Source organism: Perissodus microlepis, chromosome 22 (assembly GCF_051167445.1).
Source record: "Perissodus microlepis isolate ML-2025 ecotype Zambia chromosome 22, ASM5116744v1, whole genome shotgun sequence".
NCBI classification, from domain to species: Eukaryota; Metazoa; Chordata; class Actinopteri; order Cichliformes; family Cichlidae; genus Perissodus; species Perissodus microlepis.
In genome coordinates this window covers 11,470,085-11,495,107 of record NC_140481.1, presented here as the reverse complement: position 1 = coordinate 11,495,107, position 25,023 = coordinate 11,470,085, and the positions used below count along the sequence as shown (strand labels likewise).

At 41.7% G+C, this 25,023-nt stretch overlaps 1 protein-coding gene across 2 annotated transcripts in view; it reads right to left on the bottom strand.

Moving 5' to 3' along the window:
* csmd2 (CUB and Sushi multiple domains 2) overlaps positions 1-25,023 on the bottom strand; it is a 270,938-nt gene that overhangs the window by 242,789 nt on the left and 3,126 nt on the right. For both annotated transcript variants that reach the window (XM_084918556.1, XM_084918557.1), the window contains one exon: positions 7,353-7,569. In XM_084918556.1, the coding sequence (XP_084774682.1) occupies positions 7,353-7,569 (217 nt within the window). The remainder of the gene's footprint in view (positions 1-7,352; positions 7,570-25,023) is intronic.

Sequence of the window (25,023 nt, the reverse complement as noted above, 5' to 3'; positions counted from 1 at the left end):
CTCATCCCCTGCTGGCCATTTCAAACAATGCAAGTTTAAGTGAGTCTTGGATTTGCTTTAAAGCAGGGGTGGGCAATCTCAGTCCACGAGGGCCGGTGTCCCTGCAGGTTTTAGATCTCACCTTGGGTCAACACACCTGAATCACATGATTAGTTCGTTACCAGGCCTCTGGAGAACTTCAGGACATGTTGAGGAGCTAATTTGGCCATTTAAATCAGCTGTGTTGGTTCGAGGACACATCTAAAACCTGCAGGGACACCGGCCCTTGTGGACTGAGATTGCCCACCCCTGCTTTAAAGGGTTTAACCTGTGCTTTAGGACTACTCAGAGTCAGTCACAAAATTAGTCTGCAAAATGGTAAGGCCCATTCATGTAACCGTTCTTTTTCATTTTACCCCTTTCATTCAGTTAAACTGAAACTAAACTCATTCAGATTTTCTGCTTTTTATGTGATACTATGCACATGAAACACTTTATCAAGTGAGGCTGTACAAGGCAAAAGGTGCAATTACTGTATGTAATTTCCTTTTGGAGAACTCATTGTGACTAAAATGTAAACAGGATGCGCTACATGGGCATAATTATAGCACTATTTGTAGAGGTAATAATTACATCCTTGGAGGCTTAGATGTGCTGGTTTTCCAAAATTTCAGAGTATGACTCTATAAAACTGAAATCACCAGCACAAAAGGGCCGAAAATTCCATATTCTTTTTTGGAATGGTGCGCTTCATATTTAATCTTTTATCTCAGCAGGACAGCATTTAATTTCATGCTGTTGTTGCAGTGTACCCTGTTAAGAGCATTGATAGGCCACAGGATGGGGGGGGGGATGTCAATAGCAATAAACACAATGAGTGATACACGGGATGCGAGATATAAATTCACAGGCATCTAGTTGATTATTTCTCTAATCTGGGGTTACTGGCCCTAATAATTCTGCCTTACAGGTGGGCAGATGCCATAAATCTCAACATCGTTTCACTTTTTCCCGACGCGGTATGATGAAAAACAAACTATCACTCTTCGTCCTGTTTTTAGCAGTCTGTCGTTAAAGCTGGCGTTGATAAGTGGCAGTCTCTCCATTAACAGCCCAGACTCAAGGGAACCATAAATCCAACAATGTGTGTGCATGTGTGTGTCTCTGTGTGTTTGCTTGTGCATGTGCTTGCACATGTCTGGGAGTGTGCGTATGAAAAAAAGAAGAAGAGGAAGAAGAAGAAGCTATCAACATGTTTACATGGAGTGAATGCCCGTTTGCAAGAGTCGTGTTGAATAAGAAGCTCAATCACGATCAGCACAAACTAATAAAACCATGCAGCCTTGAAACCGTATTTCTCACACGTGCAGAAATCAAACCCACAACTTCTTCCTTTAGATGAAGAGATGAAAACGACACCACGCAACGTGTTAATTTCTCAGGGCTGAGCAGAAGAAAAAGGCAATGCGCATGTTAAGCATGCCTGACCCAGCGCGCTGACGTGCGCGAGTCATTTGGCAGAGTGTGTGTTGTGAGGGATTGATGGTCCGGGCCTTCAAGCGGGGAAGAGTTATTGGGAGGAATGAAGCGCCACTATACGTCACCCGCTCTCACCATGACCCGCAGACATTGGCTCTTTACACTCTTGGCTCGCCGACTAACAATGTACTCGTTCACACATACAATATGAGAAGTGGATAGACAAATTATAGAGTATCTAAAGCTAGATATAGGTGCTGTAAACTATTAAATGCACATCCATATCTTTTTATGTGAGCAGCTACTATAATTGAAGAGAAAAGGTTCATAAAGAGCAGAAAAGTCTAAAAAAAACCTGTTTTCCAGCTTGCTATATTCCATGAAAGTCCCTGTGTGTGTGTGTGTGTGTGTGTGTGTGTGTGTGTGTGCACGTGCGTGTGTGTGTGTGAATAAACCTTGATTTTGTCGACACTGAATCAGCTTGCTGAGATGGGCTATGATCTAGCTCCCCTTTTGTAAGCACAGACTGAGCGCACACACCCATTTGCACACATACACGTCCACATATTGTGACACCCCAGCCTCACAGCACTGAGGGCTGACAATAGTGTTAATGCCACTCCCAGAACCATGCGTCAGTGCTCCTTATTTAGGTCCTATTGAGCCCGCGGGCTGAAAATCTGTGCCTTCCTCGCCTCCTCCTCACTCTCGCCATCCCTCCTCTGACACCCCTCTTTTTTTCCCCCCAGACTGCCAAGGCTTAAGTCCCTCTGTTCCATCACCGCATCAATGAGACGAAGGCACATTGGGAGAGGTGCCTTCACACACCCCAGCAGCTTTTCCATGTGCTGAAATGTACTTGGTGCTCCCTGACTCGTAGTAACAATGTGTAATGTGACACGGAAGTGAGAAAAAGATTGCTTTTCACAAGTGAGAAATGTGCACTTTTGTGCATAGAGGCTCAGTCTCACATAAGGTCAGCTGAGTGATGCTTTAACCTTTGGAAGGCCTCTCTGACTGCTATGCTGTAAAAGCACAGACTCTTTAACCCAAGTCACCCGGGGTTAGTGGAGTCTAGCGAAAAATTTCCTAATGATAATTTAAATGTCATTTAGCAGCAATAAAATAGAAATATGCTCTTGAACATGGATTTTGTATGCTTTAAACCAGCTATCTTACTACTTTGTACAAAAGGTATAGAAATTTAGGAAAAGGTTAGTCTTAATCTAATTATAATCTAATTAGCATTTATTTGCAGTGATGGTGCGAGCGGGCAGCACAGTGACACGGTGATTAGTGTTGTTGCCTCACAGCAAGAAGGTTTGAATGAACCATCTGGCCGGGGCCTCGGATAAGCAGAAGTAAAAATGGGTGGATGGATGGATGGATGCATAGTATCAGCATGAAGACTGAAAGCAGATGAAAACAACTGGCCTATTTGTGCAATAAAATGATCTGACACAGCATGTCCAGTTCTATCATTAGACTAATAGACAACACAGAAGCACAGGAACTCGCTAGCTATGGTTAAATTGTTCTTAAGGGAAGTGCGTGTTAAGTGTCAGTCAGTGATGTATTGCACTTACAGGTGAATGGTTGGCAGAGGCAAGCAGCTTCATATGTCAAGAAGAAAACATGGAAACTGCCGTCAACAGAGTGTGTCAGATGACACAGTCCACAACAAGAGGTTAGTCATTAAAATGCCGGATGGTTTGACATATTTTATGTCTAAAAAGTCATAACCCTCAATTTAATCTTCATATCAAAAGTTGAGGAAGGTGGCTGTAGTAGACCATACACCGTGACTTTTTTAAAAGCACAACTTAAAGCCATGCTGTCCATAAAGAGTGCTAAAGAGAAAAAATAAATAAATAGTGGAAAAGTGAGATGTTTTTTGGGCGATAGTATCAGTTAAGGAGCACAGCATGGACTGAACTGGCCTGGTGGAGGCCTAGATCCAAAGCAGGATCAGTACGTTGTCACTTAACAAGGGGATTGTTGTCACAGACAGGATATAGAGCTGGAATAGGCTAAGCCTACAGAGATCTGCGCACTGGCTGTCTGTGGCAACCGACACTTTTAACCCCTAATGCTGTCCAGTCATATAGCATGTGATACAACCTTGAACTTTGAATTCTTTTCTTTTTTGTTCTTACTTTGAAAAGAACTACTCTTACTATTCATGCTAAGCTACTTTAATCTCTCCAGCTCTGAATTCAGTGTATATGAAAATGATTGAAAATAGCTAAATGGGTTAAAATATGCAATATAAATATGGTTCTCTATAAAATTGTATACATCTCTCTTTCATGGTTTCATTCATTTTTTATTTTTAAAGAGAATGTTGAACGATTTTTACAACAACTTCCACCACACCATCGAGCACCCACGATGAACGTGACCAATTAATCACCTTGCCTTTGGAATGCAATGCTCTGTTTAATTAACAGTAATCAAATACCAGCAGCAGCTCGTGCTTGCGTTGTGGGATTTAAATCAGTGAGTCTCAGTTCTGCGCACTTCTTTTTCAAACACCTGAAATTTCCTTCGAGTTTTCTGTCTGCTTCCTAGGTATCAGTTGGGATCGGCAGTTAAATGAAGTGCTGCAGCAACAGACTGACTCACATATGCATTTCTTAAGGAGTGGCAGTGACTCATAAAGCAACTACTGCAGGAGAATACACGCTCGCAAACACCCACCCACCCACACCCACACACACACACACCAGAGTGCATATATACATTGAAATACACACACACGCGTATACATAGCTGATTTGTAACCCAGCGTTCCCCTGATAACACCGTTTTTCTTGGCTTTGCTGTGACAGCAGCGAATAAATTAATGGATAAATAAACAAATCCAGCACAGAGTGACTGCTTTGAATAGGAAATGAAAGGTGATCATTTGAATATGAAATTAGGGAAAACATTTATTTATTTATTTATTTTTTTATGACGACTTGAGATCAAAGAGAATATTTAAAGCTTGAAGGGCCACACAGTGATGCACAGAAAGCACTGATCAAACTTAGCAAAAAAAAAAATGCATGCAAGACACAAAATGGAGAGCAGCAAGAAGAGATAAGATTTTTGAAAATAGGTGTGGATGGAATGGAGGGCGAAGAGTAAGGAGGATGGGAGGAAAATTACCTCTGACACAAGTGGGAGGGAGAAGGTTGAAATTATCACGTGTGCGTCTGCGTGCGCAGGAAAATGCGTGCACGCGTGGGGGTGTCAGTGCAAATACACAAGTGTGTTCTGACAGACGCCTGTTGACTGGTAAAAGCTGCTTGCTAGCTTAATCCCGAGCTCACTCAAAGATACAGTCTGAAGTCTGACGTTATTACAAGATGCCTCTTTTGAAAGGAGAGGAACTCTCATCAAAGTCAACACAAACAAAATCCCCAGCAAGAACTTCACTGCTTCTCCATCTCGCTCACCGTTTCATCAACCCCCTCCCCCAACTTTCTTTTTTTGTGATCGTCTTTTTAAATTCATTTTCTTTTCCTTCACTTATTTTCAAAGGACTTTGACAGAGAGAGAAACACTTCCTCCCCTCCTTCCCCACCCCCACCCCTCTGTCCCGCCGGAGCATCAATATACAACAAGGCCCAGAAGTCCAAACAGCAGAAAGGCTGGGTGAGAACAGGGCAACACCAATCCATAATGGATTTTCTTCTCTCTTTCATTTGCTTTCTGTGGGGAGATGCTGTAGAGGCACCACTGGCACAAAATGAGAGATGCAGAGGAGGGGAGGGGAAGGGGAAGAGAGGGGGTGAGAGCTAGAGAGAGAGAGAGAGACGGGGAAAAACAGAGAAGGCCCGACGGAGACTCGAAACAGTGTCGGGGACAAGAGCGCTTAACATTTTTCTCATTTGTCTGCAGAGGGCTTTCATATGCTTTAAAATGCGAGGCCAAGCTCGTAGCGGAAGGTGACAGGAACTAAAAGCATTTTTCGGTGTGGCTTTAATTGATCAAACCGTGAAATTGTCTCTAATTAGGTGAGTGTGTTAGCAAGAGGGCTGCCAAGAGGTTAGCTAGATAGCCTGCAAGCAGCGATATCCCAAAATAAACTTAATTGAATCAATAAATTGAAGCTCTCCGGCTCTATCTTTTATAATTGTAGCTGATATAAATAGAATGTTTACTTCTAAAATCTCAAAACCAAACACGGACTGTATGAGTTTCACGGGAAAGCACGAGGCAGGATTCTCTAAGGGTATTAAATTGGCTGAACTGGAGGAAGTTGTTTCAGAAATTGTTTGTTTGAGTCTCCACACCCAAGTGAGAAGTTATTTCTTTTTGTGGGAAGCTCTCAAGCATAAAATGTGCCCAGAATCCCAGGGAATAACCCCGGATGCCGTCGCAGGGTCCACAGAGTCCGTATGGTATTAGTCACCAAAGTGTCTGCTCCGACTGCTTCTGAATGCTTCACTGATTTTAATCTTGATAATTTCCCCTCTTTTCCAATTACCTGTCCATTGCCGTCATCAATACCGTTGAGGGCAAATGACTCAAAAAGTACAATTTAATTGATTAAAATCAGGGTTTTCTTTTCAGATTCCCAAGATCTTTGTAGTGGCTGCATTAACACGGATTTGGGAACGTGGCGCCGTCTTTGAGGCAAAATCTGAGCATTCAAAGGGGTGAGCGGTTGGGCAAAAAGTACCAAAGCTTGTCAGTGGAGCACTAATGTACCTGTAACGAGGGGTACTTATTTGTACTTCAGTGAGTTTTGAACCTCTGGTGACACTTTGGTACTTTAATGTAGCAGTGCAAAAAGTGACTGTTCAAAACGGCTGCAAGGTGCCCGTCATTCACGCACTTAAAAATGGACTGGGACAGAATACTTTTCTAATCTTATTGATCAGGTTTATCAAGCTCATATCTGCACCTGCAGGCACAGGGAAAACACAGGCAGGTTCAAATCCAGAACCTTCTTGCTTCTGTGCCACTATGGTGCTGATGTATAGAACAGATACTTATCAGACTGTATTAAATGCTTTTCATTTAACTTAAATGAAACGATTAAACCTTAAAATATGAAAGCAACACTGATATTTCAATTTTGCATTAATCCAAATACAGACACTTATACAGTCACTTTTTTAGGTACCTATAGACCTATAGACATGGTCAAGAAAACCTGGTGAAGTTCAAAGTGTTCATCAAAATGAGAAAAAAAATTATGATTTAAGTGGCTTTAAACATGGCGTGCTGGAATGCTTGCTGGTGCCACATGGGCTGGTCTAAGCATTTCAGAAACTGCTGCTGATCTACTGGAAGTTTCTATCACAAGCATATTTACAGAGTGGTTCAGAAACAGAAAATATGAATGGCAGGTCTCTGAATGAAAATGCCTTGTTGATGTCAGAGGTCATAGTATGATCAAGTTAATAGTAACTCAATAACATCTTGTTTCAACCAAGATATGTAGAAGTGCATCACTCAGCGCTAAGCACACTGAACCTCGATGTATCCACACAGATTTCCCAGCAGTGTAAAATGAGTGGTCAGGCATATCTATTCATAATTACAGTAAACATGATGTTAAGTGCAGGTTTCTTGGCAAGCCACATCCATAATATAAATTAACATGGAATTTGTTTAGAGCTTTGGTAAGAGAAGCCAGCACAATGGATTGAGTCGTTAATGAAGACTCATCATTTTTAGATTTTTCATCCTCACTCAAAAAACACAGTCACCAAACCTCTGTTGCATCTATATGTGCAGTTTTTATGTCTTTGAAACTGAAGTCACGGCTCATCCCTTATTATTTTACAGAATTGCTTGATCTTGCTAGCCTGAAATGACTGTTACTAATATGGTAGCCAAATAGCGTGTATGTGCTTCTAGTGAGGCTTTTTCAGAACATACACAAAATAAACTACCTTGTTCGCAGGTTTCCAGGGCTGGGCGGCCCATCATATACAGACAAGATGTCAAAGTCCTCCTCTAGGGCAAAGCCTTGAAACACCAGCTGTAGTCGGTTGTGCTCCGCCGCCACAATGACCCATGTACAGTTGGCATAGTTAGGATAGCCGTAAGGATATCCAGGGCTTTCTATTGTCCCATTGGGATTCTGTAATGTGTAACTGCAGTTCTGAGCTGTGAAGAAAGAGAAAGAGAAAAAGAAATAGTCAGTTATTAAAAGGCAGAAAGACACGTTGCAGCAGAACAGCTAGCAGAGTGCTTAAACGTTAAGGATTCTCCAAATAAAAAGACAAAAACCTCACTCATCTACACTCAAGAAAGGAAATTATACAAATGCACACCCACAGTCAAACATTTTGCACCAAATGCAGCAACATCCATTATCACCTACAGCATAAGCCATTAATATTGCAGTGCTAAATGGCTCGCCCCCCCTTCTCTCAGCTTTCCCCACCTCTACCCACCTCCATCATCACACGCTTGTTCATCACACACAGCACTGGTCCTACCACCACATTAATAATAGGTTCCCACGTTAATACATGACATAGCTCGAGAAGAAGAGTCGAGGTGACGAGAGGGGAGAGGAGGAGACGTACTTGATTGCTACATTAATTGAGCTCATCTTGCATTTTTTTTTTTCAGCAGCCACTTAAACTGCCTTCAATCTGAGATTTTAATTGTATCCGTACAAGGCTCGGGGTGGATGTAAGAAGCGTTGTCTATGTGTCTGTGAGCGTTTTCAATCTCCAAGCTAAATGACTTGTCTTCGACTGATCTGAGCACAGCCGAGACTTTTAATCAATGTTAGGATTTGGCTGTAATTAATCGCTAATGAGGAATGATGTGTCATTGCACTAGCTATATTATGCACAACTCTGCATTTTGTCTGTGCTTTCAGAGTTAATTTACAAATTACTGTGTTTATACACATAACGTTCAATAGTTAAAGAGGCACATTATTCCCAAATCAAATTTCCATATTTCCCCCTGGTCTATACCACTTTTCCTCTATCTAGATGATTTTGGTGTCACCTGCCGGGCTCGGTAGATATCCACTGTAGAGATGCCAGCCTTCTCTTGAATATGATGGAATGAATTGCCACTGCTAATGACCGCTTGCCTTGTGGAGCAAAAGCAGACCATACAAAAAAATCTAGGTGGAGAAATAACACTACAGCCTGGTGGAAAATGTAGGAGTTTGGTTTTGGGCTAAGGTGCCTCTTAAAATGATATTAATTTGATTTCATACATTGTAAAAAAAAAAAAAAAAAAAAAAGCCTGTAAAAAAAACAGAATGGAGATGATTGTAATTTTCTGCCACTACAATACCTGCTTTTCTTCTTCTTCTTTTTTTTTTTAAAATCAAAACTTGCAATGCATAATTGAAAAAGATATATACACGGGCGACCGTGGCTCAAGAGTTGGGAGTTCGCCTTGTAATCGGAAGGTTGCCAGTTCGAGCCCCGGCTCGGACAGTCTCGGTCGTTGTGTCCTTGGGCAAGACACTTATACCGCCTACTGGTGTTGGTGCGATATGGCAGCCTCGCTTCTGTCAGTCTGCCCCAGGGCAGCTGTGGCTACAACTGTAGCTTGCCTCCACCAGTTTGTGAATGGGTGGATGACTGGGTGTGTAAAGCGCTTTGGGGTCCCTAGGCGGGACTAGTAAAAGCGCTATACAAATACAGGCCATTTACCACAAAAAGCTGTGACTAGCACTTTTCCCTCACAGCAATAAGGTCCTGAGTTCAATTCCACCATCAGGATGGGATCTTTCTGTGTGGAGTTTGTGTGGGTTCTCTCCGGATACTCCGGCTTCCACAGTCCAAAGACATGCAGTGAGTGGGGTTAGGTTAACTGATGTTTCTTAATTGTCCATAGGTGTGAATGTGAGTGCGAATGGTTGGCTCCCTGAATTGGATAAGCAGAAGAGATGGACATGGTGATGATTTTCTTTATGTCAAAAAATCATAACCCCCCCCAAAGAACACTAAATCTGAACAGTCAGATTTAAATCTCTCGCTACATCAGGAATCTGGTACCCTATGAACATATTCGCGGTCACACAGAAGTGAGCTAAATGAATATATCCTTGCACATGCTGTTAATACAAATGAAGTATATTTCCCTTTTGTTCACTTCAGCCAAAAAACCTGCATCATAATGTAGCCTGATTAAAATGTAATTAGGAGAGTATAATTGCAGGACATCTGTTATCTGGATAACCCACATTATTCAACAACCAGAATGCAAGACTTGCAGTAGATACGATATTTGTTTTGTTCATTTGTATGCACAGACAAACAGGGCAAATGTCTGTGATGAATCAATGCATGCTACCTGAGGGCATAAAAAAGTGACAGTTTAAATAAGGATTATTGAGTAAACACATCGCAGCTTTGAGACAGGTAAAAGTAGAGGCTGCTTTGATGGGTTGTGGGGGTGGGGTGGAGGTGGACATTGAATGGTTGTGAAGCATATAGACTCTGTTCTACTTTGTGCACATTCTCTGATGGGTAGGGAAAACTCAAAGCCCAAAATCTGTCCATATTTTCACTCTGAAATATGCATCATGTCTGAGAAACCAGCAGGGATTTACAGGTAATAAGGCACCAAGCATGAAGGCAACTAAAGAGACTAAAAGGGGAGGGGCTTAACAAAAATACATTTTACTTTCACTCAAAGTTGAAAAAACAAAGTAAACAAAGCTGAAAAAGTGGGTTTGTTATTGGTTACCCGGACAAGCAAATGCTGCATTTGATCTCATGGTAGCAATCAAAGTGAATGTCAAAGATTTCAGGGGCTACACACCACGTCAAGGTGTTTATGTATCCTGAATCGCTACTGGAAAAACATCCACCCACCCAAAAGCACATGCACACACACAGATACAAACATATTTTTCTTTCCCAGGTAGAGGAAATGCATTTTTGAGGGGAGAAGGATAAAAGCAGATAGTTTCAGAAAGTTAAGATATAGGCTGTCTGGATGGCATTGGCAGCAGCTCGAGGTTCATCCAGTCACAGTGTATCTGTCATGCCACTGTTGACTCCCAAGGGCCTGTCTGGTCCAAAAACAGGCAGAAGCCTCTCGACCGTCACTTTTCAGTGCTTCATGTGCGCTTGACCTCTTCCAAAAGATGCTAATGTGAGTGCACTCGTACGCAGACAAGAATTAACGTACGTGGAACAGAATTAAACTTAATAGTGCATCCAGAGTTTAGCTATTTGCTTGCTTTAGAAATCTGTAAGTGAATTCATGGCATGTGTAAAATCATGTACTTTTTCCCCCTCTTCTTTAAGAAGAATCAAGAGAGAAGAACAAAAAATGATCAAAGTGAGAGCTATCTTCATCTGATTTTTTATTAAAGCCTTTAAATAGGCTCAGCAAGTGAACATCCAGCCTCCCAATTACCATCAGGTCAATACTAATATCCAGGTAAAACCCCCACGTCTAACTCTCCCACCTGACTTTCTTACCCACAACCCAGTCAATAATCTCCTCATCATCTCCCTCATTACAGCGCCTCAGTTAGACAATGCCAATCAGGAGCTCACACTGTAGAGTAGACAGATTGCAGAGCTTGATGGGGATCAAAAGGGTCTGCCAACCTATTGTACTGAGTAAAGACGAGTAGAGTGGACTGTATTATAAAACAATACCAGGAAGGTTAGGGCGATTGAATTGTTATTAATCACTTTCAGCATCAAATTGAAGAAATAACTGATTTCGTGACTCTTGAGGTGCTACCAGCTGAAGTGAAAACATTACAAAGAGAGTGTGTTCTGCAGCTAAATAAAAGGTTTTCACACACAGTGCACATGCCATTACAGCATGAAGCACGCTGTATGACAGGTGATCAACCAGGCAGGAACTCAAGCTTTGTGTTTTATGGACACAATTAAGCGAAGCAAAAAAATGAAAAGAAAAAGTAATAATGATGGAGGATATGTATGCTGCCAGAGCTCTGCTAAATGCTGTTTTGAATTGTAAGCAGCAGTGCCAAGTTACCAACTCCTAAATTGATAATGATGCATACAATCTTGGACAAAAGACCAAACTAGAGTTTTACGAGGAGTTGTTTTATTCTGGCTGTAGCCAAAAACAGTTATATTCCTGATGAAAAACGGTCAGGCTCAGACTCAGAATTCACTTGTAGAAAAAACAGGCGCTTGAAAATGCACTTCTGTGGCCATTAAGGACCAATTTGCAACATTATTGAGTTTGATTTTCATATCTGGGGGTGATAACAGGGACACTTGCAGATGTTTCTGCTGCACCCTGCGGTCATGCTCATTCTAAATTATGCGCAACTGCAGAAAAAAAGGTCACCATAAGATTCAAGTGAGGTTAACCGAGGTTCTGTAAGTCTGCTGTCCCTGTTCTTTGAAAACCCAGAGCCTTTGATTAAGTGGATCCTGCACTTGGGGCTTGGATGAATTATTTAAGGCTCGCCCAGGATGCATTATGAAATTAGCATCTGGGAGCTGGTGACCTACTCTGAAGGCCTTCGGTGTAAATCTGCAGGGAAGAGCCCAACCTGCAGTTGACTCTACTGACACACCATAAAGACACCATAAAGACACTGCTGGCGGTGCTTTTTTAGCCACCGGTAAAGTAAGAAGGTCATGTTTTCTCAGATTGTGTAAATTCTGGTGAACCAGTGAATGCCGAAGAGCAGCAGAGATGCTAGTTCAGCAATTAGGAAATGGCCATCGTTTTTAAGTGCTTAGCATATTTCATCTTCCATCATGCCATTGGGAACTGTTTGCAGAAGGCTTGTAGTGGAATGTTAACTGTGTGGATGTTCAACAGATATGTTGTCCACTGCTTAGCCCGCTGTGCCACTGGCAGCATCCACTTGGCACTTAGCATCTCCGGTGCGCAGGCTGCCAAATGAGTGTACAGGGAGAGGTGTGACCTTGCTGGGGCAGCACTCCAGGTTCTACCTGTGCCTGTGTTTGTGTGCAGGTGCTGTTGTTTGCTTTGCTGGTGCAGTTGTTCCGTAGCAGACACACAGAACTGTGGTGGCGCGCTGTGACACTTTGATGAATCGATGGTCACTGCGCTGCACTCGGGCAGGACAGCAACCCCTCCGAGAGGAAGGAGACAAGAAGAGACCAAAAAGGAAAGAGAGAAAGAAGCGGGGCTAAGGGCGAACGGGTGGTGGGGCAGACAGACACAAAGCAGACTGAATCCATGGACATATAAGAAAATAGATTTGGAAGACGTGATGCGAGGAATAATAGAAGCAAAGGTGAAATGAGGTCCAAACTGCAGGGAAATAAAAAATAGCAGAATGAACGTTTGCCAGAAAGAACAAGTGAGGGCGACGAGAGAAGGGACACCAGCCAATGGGGGCAGCAGGGGGGGTTGAATGAGTGGGACAGAGGAAGAACACTATATAGGGTGGGATATTTTTTACCTGTTTTGCTGAGGTCACAGACAGCCAGTGTGACATTCACAGCAAGATAGTGCTTAATCTGCACTGCTGGCAAAACCTAGAGGTCCATTTCGAGGGAGGCTTCAGTGGCATTTGTGCGTGTGCGTGTGTGTGTATGCGTTCGTTTGTGCAAGTAAAGAGAGACAGGCGTGTACACGTGCCTGTGTGTGGAGGTATCATTTGTCTACACATGTATGAGTGTAATCCCTATACCCTGGGTGAGTATAGTGTCTGATGTCTGCATGTAACTCCTCTGCTGAGATACAATTACACTCTCCACAGTGACTATGAATGGGAGGATATTTCATCAAAGTGAACACAATCCCGACATCACAGTCTCATAATGCCATAAAGACGCAAATAATACTGGCAATACAGCAGTGCAAATCTTCTTTCTGGACCCAATCAGTTTTTTTTCTCTGTTTCCTTATTCCCCTTGCTCTCTCTCTCTCTATCGCTCCCTTGTCTCCCCATCTACCCATCTATGATTCAAGACTGCCTTTGGACAAAAGACAAAGATGCAGAGAGCATCCTGTTCTTCCAGACAATAATAGAAGTGTTTTATGTCTTATGTTGCGCAAGATGAATGCAATTTCAGAGAATGAGTCTTGTTTCAAGTTTAAAGAGATACTTTAACTCCCCACAATCAAACTTATATATATATATATGTGTGTGTGTGTGTGTGTGTGTGTGTGTGTGTGTGTGTGTGTTTTGCCTCCAGTGCTTTCAATCCATCTGTCTAGAAGAAGCTGCGGTGGGATGCCATTAACGTTCCTTTAATGTTTACATCCTGTCACGCAGGATTTTTGGATTTCCTTTTCCATATTTTCCAACACATACCTCTGGGTCCCAACTCTTAATCTGTGAACTCAGGCATTTTCAGTCCCATTTTCAGTTGCCTGAACCACAGCAACTTGTAGCATAATAACCCTTATTATAGTATAGCACCACTAGGGGGTGTCGTTCTATTATTACGGTAGTTTGAGAGTCTCCTAGTGTGAGTGCAGTGGCAGCTATTACAGCCGAGCATGCTGCTCACCATGCATCTGTTTAGAGAGACCATACCATTGTAACGGGCTAGCGCAGGCAACTGCCTAACCCCGGCACATGTATGAACGAATAGGGTAGAGCCGTGGAGACCTGGCTTGTATGGTCTTGTTCTGTTATCGCCAAATAAAGGTCTGTTGTTCTGTCTAACTGACTGGCCTCCGAGTTGTCCAGCTAACCTCCACACCACATGCCCGCTGGACCTGCTAGCCGCTCCTTCCTCACCAGACAGCAGTTACAAACTCACCCATGAAGAAGCAGACCACATAAAGTTACATAGTATAAAAGTTGTGAACACTCTGCTGATTCAATAATTGCAGTGCTCCAGACCTTGACTGGTATTAGCTTCAGCACAAAAACTGTGTGCTGAGTTTCCATGGCGGAACAGCTCCTGTTGGTGTTATTTGGTGGTACATTCATCCATATGAGTTCAGCCTTTTCATTATTCCCAAGACAAACTAAAAAAATACTATATATGGTAAGTATGAGGCAGTCTATAGAAAAAAAGCATCCAGCTGGAATAAAAATTTCAAACTAAAGAATGCTTCCTTTTGAGTGTGTTTATTGTTTGTATTACTGTAGCCTATCCACAGCTAACTTAGCCCATGAGTACACTTCAAAAAAACAATTGTTTAGTGTGTGTGTGTGTACCGATAACTGCTCCCTGGTGGACAGATAAACCCTTCCGCCCCATGGATCCTCTCAGCACCACCATTTGTCTCTTGACGTGTCAGCACGTAAGCACGTCTTGACCGCATCACATCTGAATTAACCTTGCGATGGCCGCCATTAAAATGAAAATGTGCGAGCTAAGTGATCCGGCTCACCCCCATACATTTGGCTAATGTCTATGCCTGAACGACACCTCCTGCCGTTAACAGGCAAGCCAAATGCAGTGGAAGGTGCTAGTGATAGGCTTTGGTCCCTCTCAGCCCTCCCTTCCACAGGTTGTTTCCACTGGGCTGAATGGTAATTATTATTTTTTCCTTAAAAGAAAAAAACAAAACAAAACAAGTTTCCATTTCCATAATGGTGCACATTCAAAGGCTGGAATGGCTTCCTGCTGCATGAATGTGTCAGGTCAAAATACAGCAGTGATTTCTCTGAGTGGATACTGAAAGAAACTGATATGTGAATACATTTGTTAGCACACACTCTCAACTGTAAATCAGGGAACACATGCTAAGAATACCAGTGCTAATGATGCAGTGTTGTTCTAGTTGCAACATCCTCACTGCAAGCTCTATGAAAGGATCTGTTGATGCCTATGGCACACAAAGTTAATACTGACACGCGCAAGAAACCCCACAAAAACTCACTGTCAAGGCAACGTAGCTGCAGGCTGAAACGTGTGGGGTAAGAAAACAAACAGCGCCCACATGCAAAGATTAAGCCAAAGATTAAAGAGCTGAAGAAAGCGGCTGGATACTAAGAAGACACTGAAGAGGGATGCATGCAGAAATGCACATTTGCATGAATGCATGCAAACATTCCTGCCTGTTATCAGGGCTGGCAAAAGAAGCACAATGGAGCATGTGTTCTCTCAGACAGAGAGGAAGAGAAGGGGGAGAGCCAGGCAGTTCCTTCCAGCTGGGTCATACAGGGAGTGCAGAATTATTAGGCAAATGAGTATTTTGTCCACACCATCCTCTGCATGCATGTTGTCTTACTCCAAGCTGTATAGGCTCGAAAGCCTACTACCAATTAAGCATATTAGGTGATGTGCATCTCTGTAATGAGAAGGGGTGTGGTCTAATGACATCAACACCCTATATCAGGTGTGCATAATTATTAGGCAACGTCCTTTCCTTTGGCAAAATGGGTCAAAAGAAGGACTTGACAGGCTCAGAAAAGTCAAAAATAGTGAGATATCTTGCAGAGGGATGCAGCAGTCTCAAAATTGCAAAGCTTCTGAAGCGTGATCATCGAACAATCAAGCGTTTCATTCAAAATAGTCAACAGGGTCGCAAGAAGCGTGTGGAAAAACCAAGGTGCAAAATAACTGCCCATGAACTGAGAAAAGTCAAGCGTGCAGTTGCCAAGATGCCACTTGCCACCAGTTTGGCCATATTTCAGAGCTGCAACATCACTGGAGTGCCCAAAAGCACAAGGTGTGCAATACTCAGAGACATGGCCAAGGTAAGAAAGGCTGAAAGACGACCACCACTGAACAAGACACACAAGCTGAAACGTCAAGACTGGGCCAAGAAATATCTCAAGACTGATTTTTCTAAGGTTTTATGGACGGATGAAATGAGAGTGAGTCTTGATGGGCCAGATGGATGGGCCCGTGGCTGGATTGGTAAAGGGCAGAGAGCTCCAGTCCGACTCAGATGCCAGCAAGGTGGAGGTGGAGTACTGGTTTGGGCTGGTATCATCAAAGATGAGCTTGTGGGGCCTTTTCGGGTTGAGGATGGAGTCAAGCTCAACTCCCAGTCCTACTGCCAGTTTCTGGAAGACACCTTCTTCAAGCAGTGGTACAGGAAGAAGTCTGCATCCTTCAAGAAAAACATGATTTTCATGCAGGACAATGCTCCATCACACGCATCCAAGTACTCCACAGCGTGGCTGGCAAGAAAGGGTATAAAAGAAGAAAAACTAATGACATGGCCTCCTTGTTCACCTGATCTGAACCCCATTGAGAACCTGTGGTCCATCATCAAATGTGAGATTTACAAGGAGGGAAAACAGTACACCTCTCTGAACAGTGTCTGGGAGGCTGTGGTTGCTGCTGCACGCAATGTTGATGGTGAACAGATCAAAACACTGACAGAATCCATGGATGGCAGGCTTTTGAGTGTCCTTGCAAAGAAAGGTGGCTATATTGGTCGCTGATTTGTTTTTGTTTTGTTTTTGAATGTCAGAAATGTATATTTGTGAATGTGGAGATGTTATATTTGTTTCATAGGTAAAAATAAATCATTGAAATGGGTATATATTTGTTTTTTGTTAAGTTGCCTAATAATTATGCACAGTAATAGTCACCTGCACACACAGATATCCCCCTAAAATAGCTAAAACTAAAAACAAACTAAAAACTACTTCCAAAAACATTCAGCTTTGATATTAATGAGTTTTGTGGGTTCATTGAGAACATGGTTGTTGTTCAATAATAAAATTATTCCTCAAAAATACAACTTGCCTAATAATTCTGCACTCCCTGTATTTAACCAGCAGTATTACCATTCCAGCCAAAAGGACCTGCACAACAGCCACCTACCTACCCCCTGAAAAAAAAAACCCTATCTCTCACTAGGATTTTAGCACCTTTTCCATAGAGATCAGTGTTTTAGGTAGACTTCATCATTTTTTTTTTCACTTTCTTATCAGTACATTCCAACAGCCCTACGGAAAGTTGGTGCTACTGTGAGCAACAGAGCTCCTCAGCAACCTACGCACCAAGTTAATCAATAGAAAATAGTCCATTCAGAGTCGAAGACATGCTGGTACAGTTGATATTCTACGCTTTCAGAGAGACCTCTGTCTTTCCTAGTGTATCAGTCTACATGGGTGCAAATGGGCCTCCCTTACAAAACACGATGGATATGTGTCCTTAAGCTCTGTATGTACACTTGCATTTTTAGCAATGAGTGGAGGATGAATAAAAAAGAAAAGAAAACAAGTGCAGTTCAGTGTCATTCACTGCTCCTGACACAGAAGCTGTATGCTGTTCCCATGACAACAGTGTAACAGGAAAGCACACATAAAGACAAATCCCTGTCTTCAAGCATTTTTTCATACTTGAGCGCGCTCTACCCCGCACAGGTGTGCGCGTCTCTGTTCAAACATATGTACACACACGTGTGCGCTGCTCGAATCATTTCGATTTTATTTCCCAGTCGTCTTGGGGGGGTGAGAAAAGCACAATTACGTGTGAGTCTAATGTGTGAAACAGCGAAAGTCAATTATCAACTCATTGTCATTCTCCTCACATCTTTGAGCTCAGTTCTTTGAGTTACATTAGACCCCACATATTCTGCAGTGATAATCCCACTCACATTCTCCAGTGCATTTGCACCTACATTGCATGAGAAATCAGGGGAAACTACACTTTCAGGACCAACAGCATCCATAGGAGGTGGAAAAATTTTGTGACCATGTTACATTATTTTACACCATTCTTCCGGGCAAGACTCATGCTTGCGTGTCTGTCAGATAGTGAGTGGGCATTTGTGAGCGTTCAATCCTTTGTGACTAATGTATATTAAAACCAGAGAGGAAGCACTGTTTCAAAGGTCAGGTCAGGAATGTCCCAGCAGAACTATACCATCTATCACTGAGAGACGGATGAGCAGACGATCAATCTGCCTCCCTTCAGCTAACTGTGGTGCAGTTTAACCTTTCAACTCAGAGCCTAACAGCCCCCCAAGGAAGGCTCAAGTGAACTGTGGACGACATTCATAATCAATGGGCCGCGTGCATCGCAGTCACATAATTAGAATTTATATTGAAATAAAATAAAATGTCACAGCTACTCATTACATTACATAGACTCTGGATTTCCACATTGCTTTAGGTGTTAGATTTAGAGCCTTTAAATCCACAGATATGTGCAAATTACAACCATTAACTTGTTTAGACTGTGAGAAAGAAAAACATGTTTTAGGAGTTTGCATCTAAGTCCTGGATTATAAGTTAAAATGATTAAATAACCATTAAATCATTATTCTCATGTACTTCAGGCACAAGATTGCATCTAATTTGCACTGATACCGGATATCATTAATATTAATATTAATAGTTTTTTTTTAATAAATATCAAAATAGACCAAGCATAAGTAAAGAAATAATTCTAACAAACATTTTTTTAAGAATCTGTGTCCTCTTTCACAATGGCTTTCTGCCATACTGTTTTCTTGTCGTCCACTTAAATAGTACTTAAGGGGATATTTTCCCCTCACCTGTTCTCATTAGGAATTTATTTTCTCAGCAGAACATGTAACACAAAGCAGAAGAAAACCTGTGATAACAACATGTTAAACTGGGTTTAACCTCCAAACAAAAAAACAAAAAAAAAGCCGACAAATCAGTGTTAGCCTTGAAGAACTTTGACTACAAACTCAAGTACAATATTCTCTTAAAGGAACGTTTTGGGAGAAGAAGAGTGTAAATACCAGGAAAGACCAGAAAGTTCACATTTGAAGATGTGTGGCAGAAATTATAAACAGTAGTACCTTGAGATGGGTAAGCTCAAGTTCTAGGCTCCCATAGAGCAACTGAAGCTAGTATGGAAGCAAAAGATGCCCTTGACTAGAGTAGCACCATCCTATCTCCAGAGTAGATAGGAGTTTTAATATTGATATCAATACAGATACTTGATGATTTAAAAATCAGATATATAGGCCAATATCTTTTTTCTATCACAGGTAGAAACAGTTTGTCCTAACACTTGTTACATGTAGTTATTTATTAGCCCTTACTGAGATAATATGGTGATGCACTTTAAAAATAATCTTGTTTTATTGTCGCATTAAGGCATGGATCACTTGCTAATATTTTGCACAGCTCTGCTCAGATTGTTTAGCTGTTGTGTTTATGGCATTCCAAATGTGTTGCTAACAGGGAGGCTGCAGAGTGCCCTTGTAGACAAACCTTGCAACACCAAAACTCATCACATGGCTGAAGGGTGTTTCTCCTGTCTTTTCTTTACTTTGTTCACTTTCATTTATCAGCCATTATAAGTGCTGATACTTATATATCAGCAATAGTTGTGCTCTACTACAGTGGAGTGAGTCACCTATGCAACTAGAGCCTGCAATATCCACTAAGAACCAGTGATTTGTGATATAACACTTCCCATATAAATTTTCACGTGATAAAAAAACAGCTTATCACAATGCCAATGATATAGTGAGGTCATGTGTTTATTTTCCCTTGTACAATGACCAACAACACAAGCCCAAACATGTCTGAGAGCGAGAGCCATGTGCCAGGTTCAATGATGATTTAATACCTAAAAACAGAGCTGCTTTAACAAACTCCAACAAAGCAGACCAATTTGCAAATTAGCCAAGAAAACTATATCAGCTAAAGGTGGGAACAACAAACCCTTCAAAAACACATTGTCGAATATGAGAAGATACTAGCAGATGATGATGTTTGACCCAAATATAAACCGCACTTCATATGCCAGGATGCACAAACGGTGGATAAAAAATTAATGATGCAGTTACATGGTAGAAAAGCAAGGGTTTAAGCAGGTGGTTAAAAACTTGGAAAGGTAGAAAATGTGTTTCCACTTCAATGTTATTATGTGACAACACCGGTTAAGCCACTTCAGTTATTGTTAAGCTAAGTGTGAAGTGTTAAACAGTCATTTTAAACTTTCACTTCAAATTTCCAAAGAACACACTGCCTACACCAGACCCCTTTTGTATATTGATATCAATGAGTTGCCAATGAGTTGCCATGACAATAACTAATTGAAAACGGGTGGAAAATGCCCTTAATTTTATTTGTGCTAAACAAAAAAAAATTCTACTGCCTGTCCTATAAATCATTGTTCAGTTTTTTTATTATGTGTTATTATTATTATTATTATTATTATTTTTTATTTTTTTTTTACAGATTTTTAACAAATTTCCTAGAGATATCATTTGCAGCTGTATGGCTTACCTCTACTAACAAACCAATAAATTGTTATTTAAAATACTGACAAAGCAATTAGGCAAGCAGCTGCACAGCCTTTTAGAATTTACTCAACCTAGGGGATGACGTGCTGTAGCGCGTTATGTTAGGACAGCTCAATCACTGTGATTATTATTCAGATCCACTTGTGTGCTCCAGTTAACAATATTATGCTATTAATATTAATATGATATCGATTTTAAAAAAACATCTCATGTATTATTGGTGTAGCTAATCGGGCTTGTCCTGATTTGAATTCAAACTCACAGTCACCTTTTTTTTCATGTGGTATTTTACTGGTCGACGTTCCTGTAGAAAGACATATTTCACACTATCTGTTCCATTACATTGCAATAATGTGGCTTTTATGCTTATGTGTTTTTTGTACCTTAATGTCTTGAATTATTACCCAAAAGCCAACGGCAAAGTTGGTCAACACCAGCCCAAAAGAGCACTTAGCAGATAAATGTGATGGTGACGGTGATTCAGCTGCAGAAATGGGAAGCACTTCCATTTTCAGTCCATTTACACCAAGTTGTTTCTTTAATTTTTGTGAATCAGATTGTCAGAATGTTGGCAAGCCTTGCAGCTTTTGGCAGATTTTGGGATGCTGTGGCACACAGCATCAATACTCTCCAACTTTGAAAGCTAACTTCTATCCTGATTTACAATGAAAAATGTACTAACTGCTTTCTCAGGTTTTATTTAACTTACTATTTTCAACTTATATTAAATAGAAACCAGAGTGTTTTTCTCCAAGGTGCTGAACTGTTCCTTTGAAGTGCACAACAGTCCTTCTCTAATCAAACAGAATTATCTTCCATTACCGACTACAATATAGAGATGGAGCAAAACACGTATCCTTCTACACCAAAATCTAAATTTGAGCAAGTGTAGGAGTAAAAGACACTCCCACACACATTTACTGCTTCTTCCCCGCCTCGCTGCCACAAAAAGTCTGCAGACAGATTACCTATATGCTCAATAGAGAGAGAGAAGCAGTATAAAGAAGAAAAAGACAAGGACAAGGACAAGATACCTCCTGCCCACTATCTAATCTTCAATCTCCGGGATCACTGATATCTGATAAAACAGTGTAAATCAGGAAGCTAAAGAAATCCCTTCCTGAGCTTTGCGTCTATACAAGACAGACATGGCATCTGTGTCTATCACTCACTTTGTGAGGATTTACCATAGCTGGAGAAAATTCCCATACCTGATAACAGCAAGATGAAAATTTGAATCAAGATGGAGGATTCCGTGCTCGAGCTGTTCACAGATATGTGGCTAGTGGCGATGAATTATTGATATGTTTATTTCACCTTTACTTATGCAGGGAAAATTGACTTAGCATGTACGCGCTTGTTCCTGACATTTCAAACCTCACGACGGCTCTATTGTTGTTACAGCCGTTACACATATGGGTGATGCCCATTTCAATCACATTCCTCCACTGGTGTTTGCTGAAAGAGAACAGGCATGAAAGTGAAATGACAGCCACTTTCTCCTCACAAATCACTGATGTATTCTCATACAGCAAGCCAATTTACCATTACCTGTCCAGTGGACAGGTAATGGAGCTCGATTGGAACAACGGAGAAAAAATACAGGTGAATAGAATGACTCATGCTTAAGGAGCTTAAGGGCACATGCTATTCTGCAGCCAGTGAACGTGATGCCTTAGAACTGCCAGAACAGAGCAATACTGCTCCACTCATATTCCCTGGATAAGTGAATGAGCCAAAATATACATTTATTAATTTAATGTTCTTCTCTCTGACAAGCTTGGAGTCATATCAAAAAGAATCCAGGTGATTTTGTTGGCAAGACTTCCGGTGGCTTTGGTTGGATGTGAAGTACTGACTTTAGAACTCGAACAACAAGATCCATAAATACCATAGTGTTAGGCATGGATCATATTTAATTAAAGTAAATTTAAATTAATATGATCTTCCTGAATGTTGTTATACCTTTATGTATATGCTCACAAAGTCTGAATGTCTAATTTGTGTTTAGCTTTTGTAAAAACCGGTGAAGACGGTCATGCAGAAGTTGGCTTAAATGCATTTAAGAAGGCTTTTTCTCTTTTTTTGGAAGGGTTGTATGCAAGTGTGCACAAACTGCTGGGTGCGTGTGTTTGTGTGCGTGTGTGAGTCGCTGTAGCTGTTATCACTGTGACGAAGCACAGTGACAGAACTCTGGCCATCTGGAGAAAGATGACGGTATGAATCACTAGAGAGGAGGACGAAGGAAGAAAAGACAAGGTGGTGAGGGAGGAGAGAAGGAGAAGGAGCGATGGGAAGACAGACAGAGGAGCAGGTTGACACAGCGGCAGGTGGGTGGGGAAGTAACAGTGCTCGTGAGGAGGGGGGCACTGGCATCATCTGAGAGCTGTGTGCACACACGCGCGTGACAGATACGTGCACGCCGGGGCACGTGCACACACAGCCTCTCTGTGGCACTTTCTGAACTAGCTAAAGACCTGCTTGTCATCACTTTAGTCTAATCATCCTCAAGTGAACGGGGGTGGCAGCTCACAAACTCATCCAACCTCACACATACACGTGCCCACAAGCTTACTTACAAGCTGTTAGTTGTTGAAATAGGAGTCTGCTTGATGCCTGATAAGAAAATGAACCCTCTAAATAGATAATTTACTGAAGAAAAAGGAAATCACCAGGCACTCAAAAGGCACAGAAACATAGGGCTCAGATTATCTCTCAGCTGGTGTAAGCTTATCCTCCATCTACTCCAACAGTTGCATCCTCTCTCTGCCTCTTATTTCCCCTCAAAGCCAGTTCTTGCCTGCTGTTTTTTTTTCCCTTGGTGGGACGTCTTCTTCTTCTTCATCTCGACCACTGCGCACTCTCTCTCACCCTCAACTACACAGCTTTCCCCCCCCCCCCCGCCTCTGTTCAAGTCAAGCAATAAACATCTGGTTTGCATTCCAACCATTTCTCAGTTTTGAGTAACTTGATCATGTCATCTGTTCCCTCCTTTTCATTTTGCTCAACGGCGAATGTGGAGAGCAGATGGGAGAACGGGAAGCAGCGGAGCGTACAGATAGAAGAGGATTTTGAAATTGAGAGTTGCAGGCAGACAGGTGAGAGCGAGGTGAGAAACAAAAGGGGGAAGCAGGATGCTGGGAGGAAAATTGGGACACTTGTCTAAGCCGATACAGCTGAGCAGAAGCCAAAGCTCAATTTTCACATGGCCATGGTTTCTGATTGTTTTAGCTTGATACACTATCTCAGCAAATAATAAATGTGCATGATGCATAGACTGTATATAAAAGACAGTCTTTTTCACTGTTGCCATCTTGGTATTTTAAACCCAAGCACGACAAAAGAGCCATAAAGCACACCTCCTTTACAGTCCTTTTTTTAAACTAGAATTGGGACAATAATTTATGAAATGAATATCATGCTACATTCGAGACAACTGATGACAAAGACCAACATTTTTTTTAGAAAGGTTATACTGAGGGGATGGATCAAGAGAGAATATAGAGGTCTACATAACTGGTTGCCTTTAAGCAAACACCCCATGTTGGAGGTGAGAAAGTAGTGAAATTTAAGGGCTCTTCTCATTGGATTCACTTTTGAGACGTGAAAGTTAAGTCCATCTTCTATGTGCAGTCTGTTACACGATTGCTGTTGAACTTGCTTACGAAATCTAAATCCAATAGAAAACCAGAAGAAGAGCAAAACCCTTATGGTGTGATCCTGTCAGTTGGGAGGAGGGAGGGGGTGGGGTCTGAGGTTAACTGAGAGTTCAAAGCTGTGGGGAAAATAAATGTTGGACAAGTTCAAGTGTTGACTTTTGAAGCCAGCAAATCCTTTATCGATGGTGTACTATGGGGAGCTGTCCATGGTGCTGGAGAGAATTTCCACTGTGTAGCCGATAGGGCGGCACCTGTTGCTGTCCTTGGGTGCTGAAAAAAGTCACCTTACAGGCAGTTCTGTAGCTCCCCTTGTGTCAAGTGAGGTGAATTCAAGAATTGTACTTATTTAAAATGGGATATACTGTCTTAGGAGACAGATTTAACTGCTGCCGGATTTGATCAATTGCGAATTTAACTGTTTTTTTCATGCTTTAAACTTTTAAAGGGCTTTTTTGTTTCTAGTAGGATTTAAAACGAATATACTCGAGTTTGTGTGAAATGTTCTTGGACGTGAGAGAAAATAGTAAAGACTTGATCAAGGTTAACAAGGTTCTATTTCTTGGACTTCTTGGACTTCTTGGACTGGCCACATAAACATACTCTTCCACGCCAGACGCGCACACACACAGCCCGTCTCTTTCTTCAGGAGCCTCATGCGAATCCAAGCAAATATCGTCAAGTAAAAAATAAATAAATAAAATAAAATAAAGGAGATAAAAAGGAAAGGAGCATCAAGCCCTCCAGTCCTCATAACATTACTGCAAGTTGCATCATGAGCACAACGCCGTGCTTTATATAAAGGAGAGCACGACAGAGCGTGAACTTGCGTGTAAATGGACATGCTGAG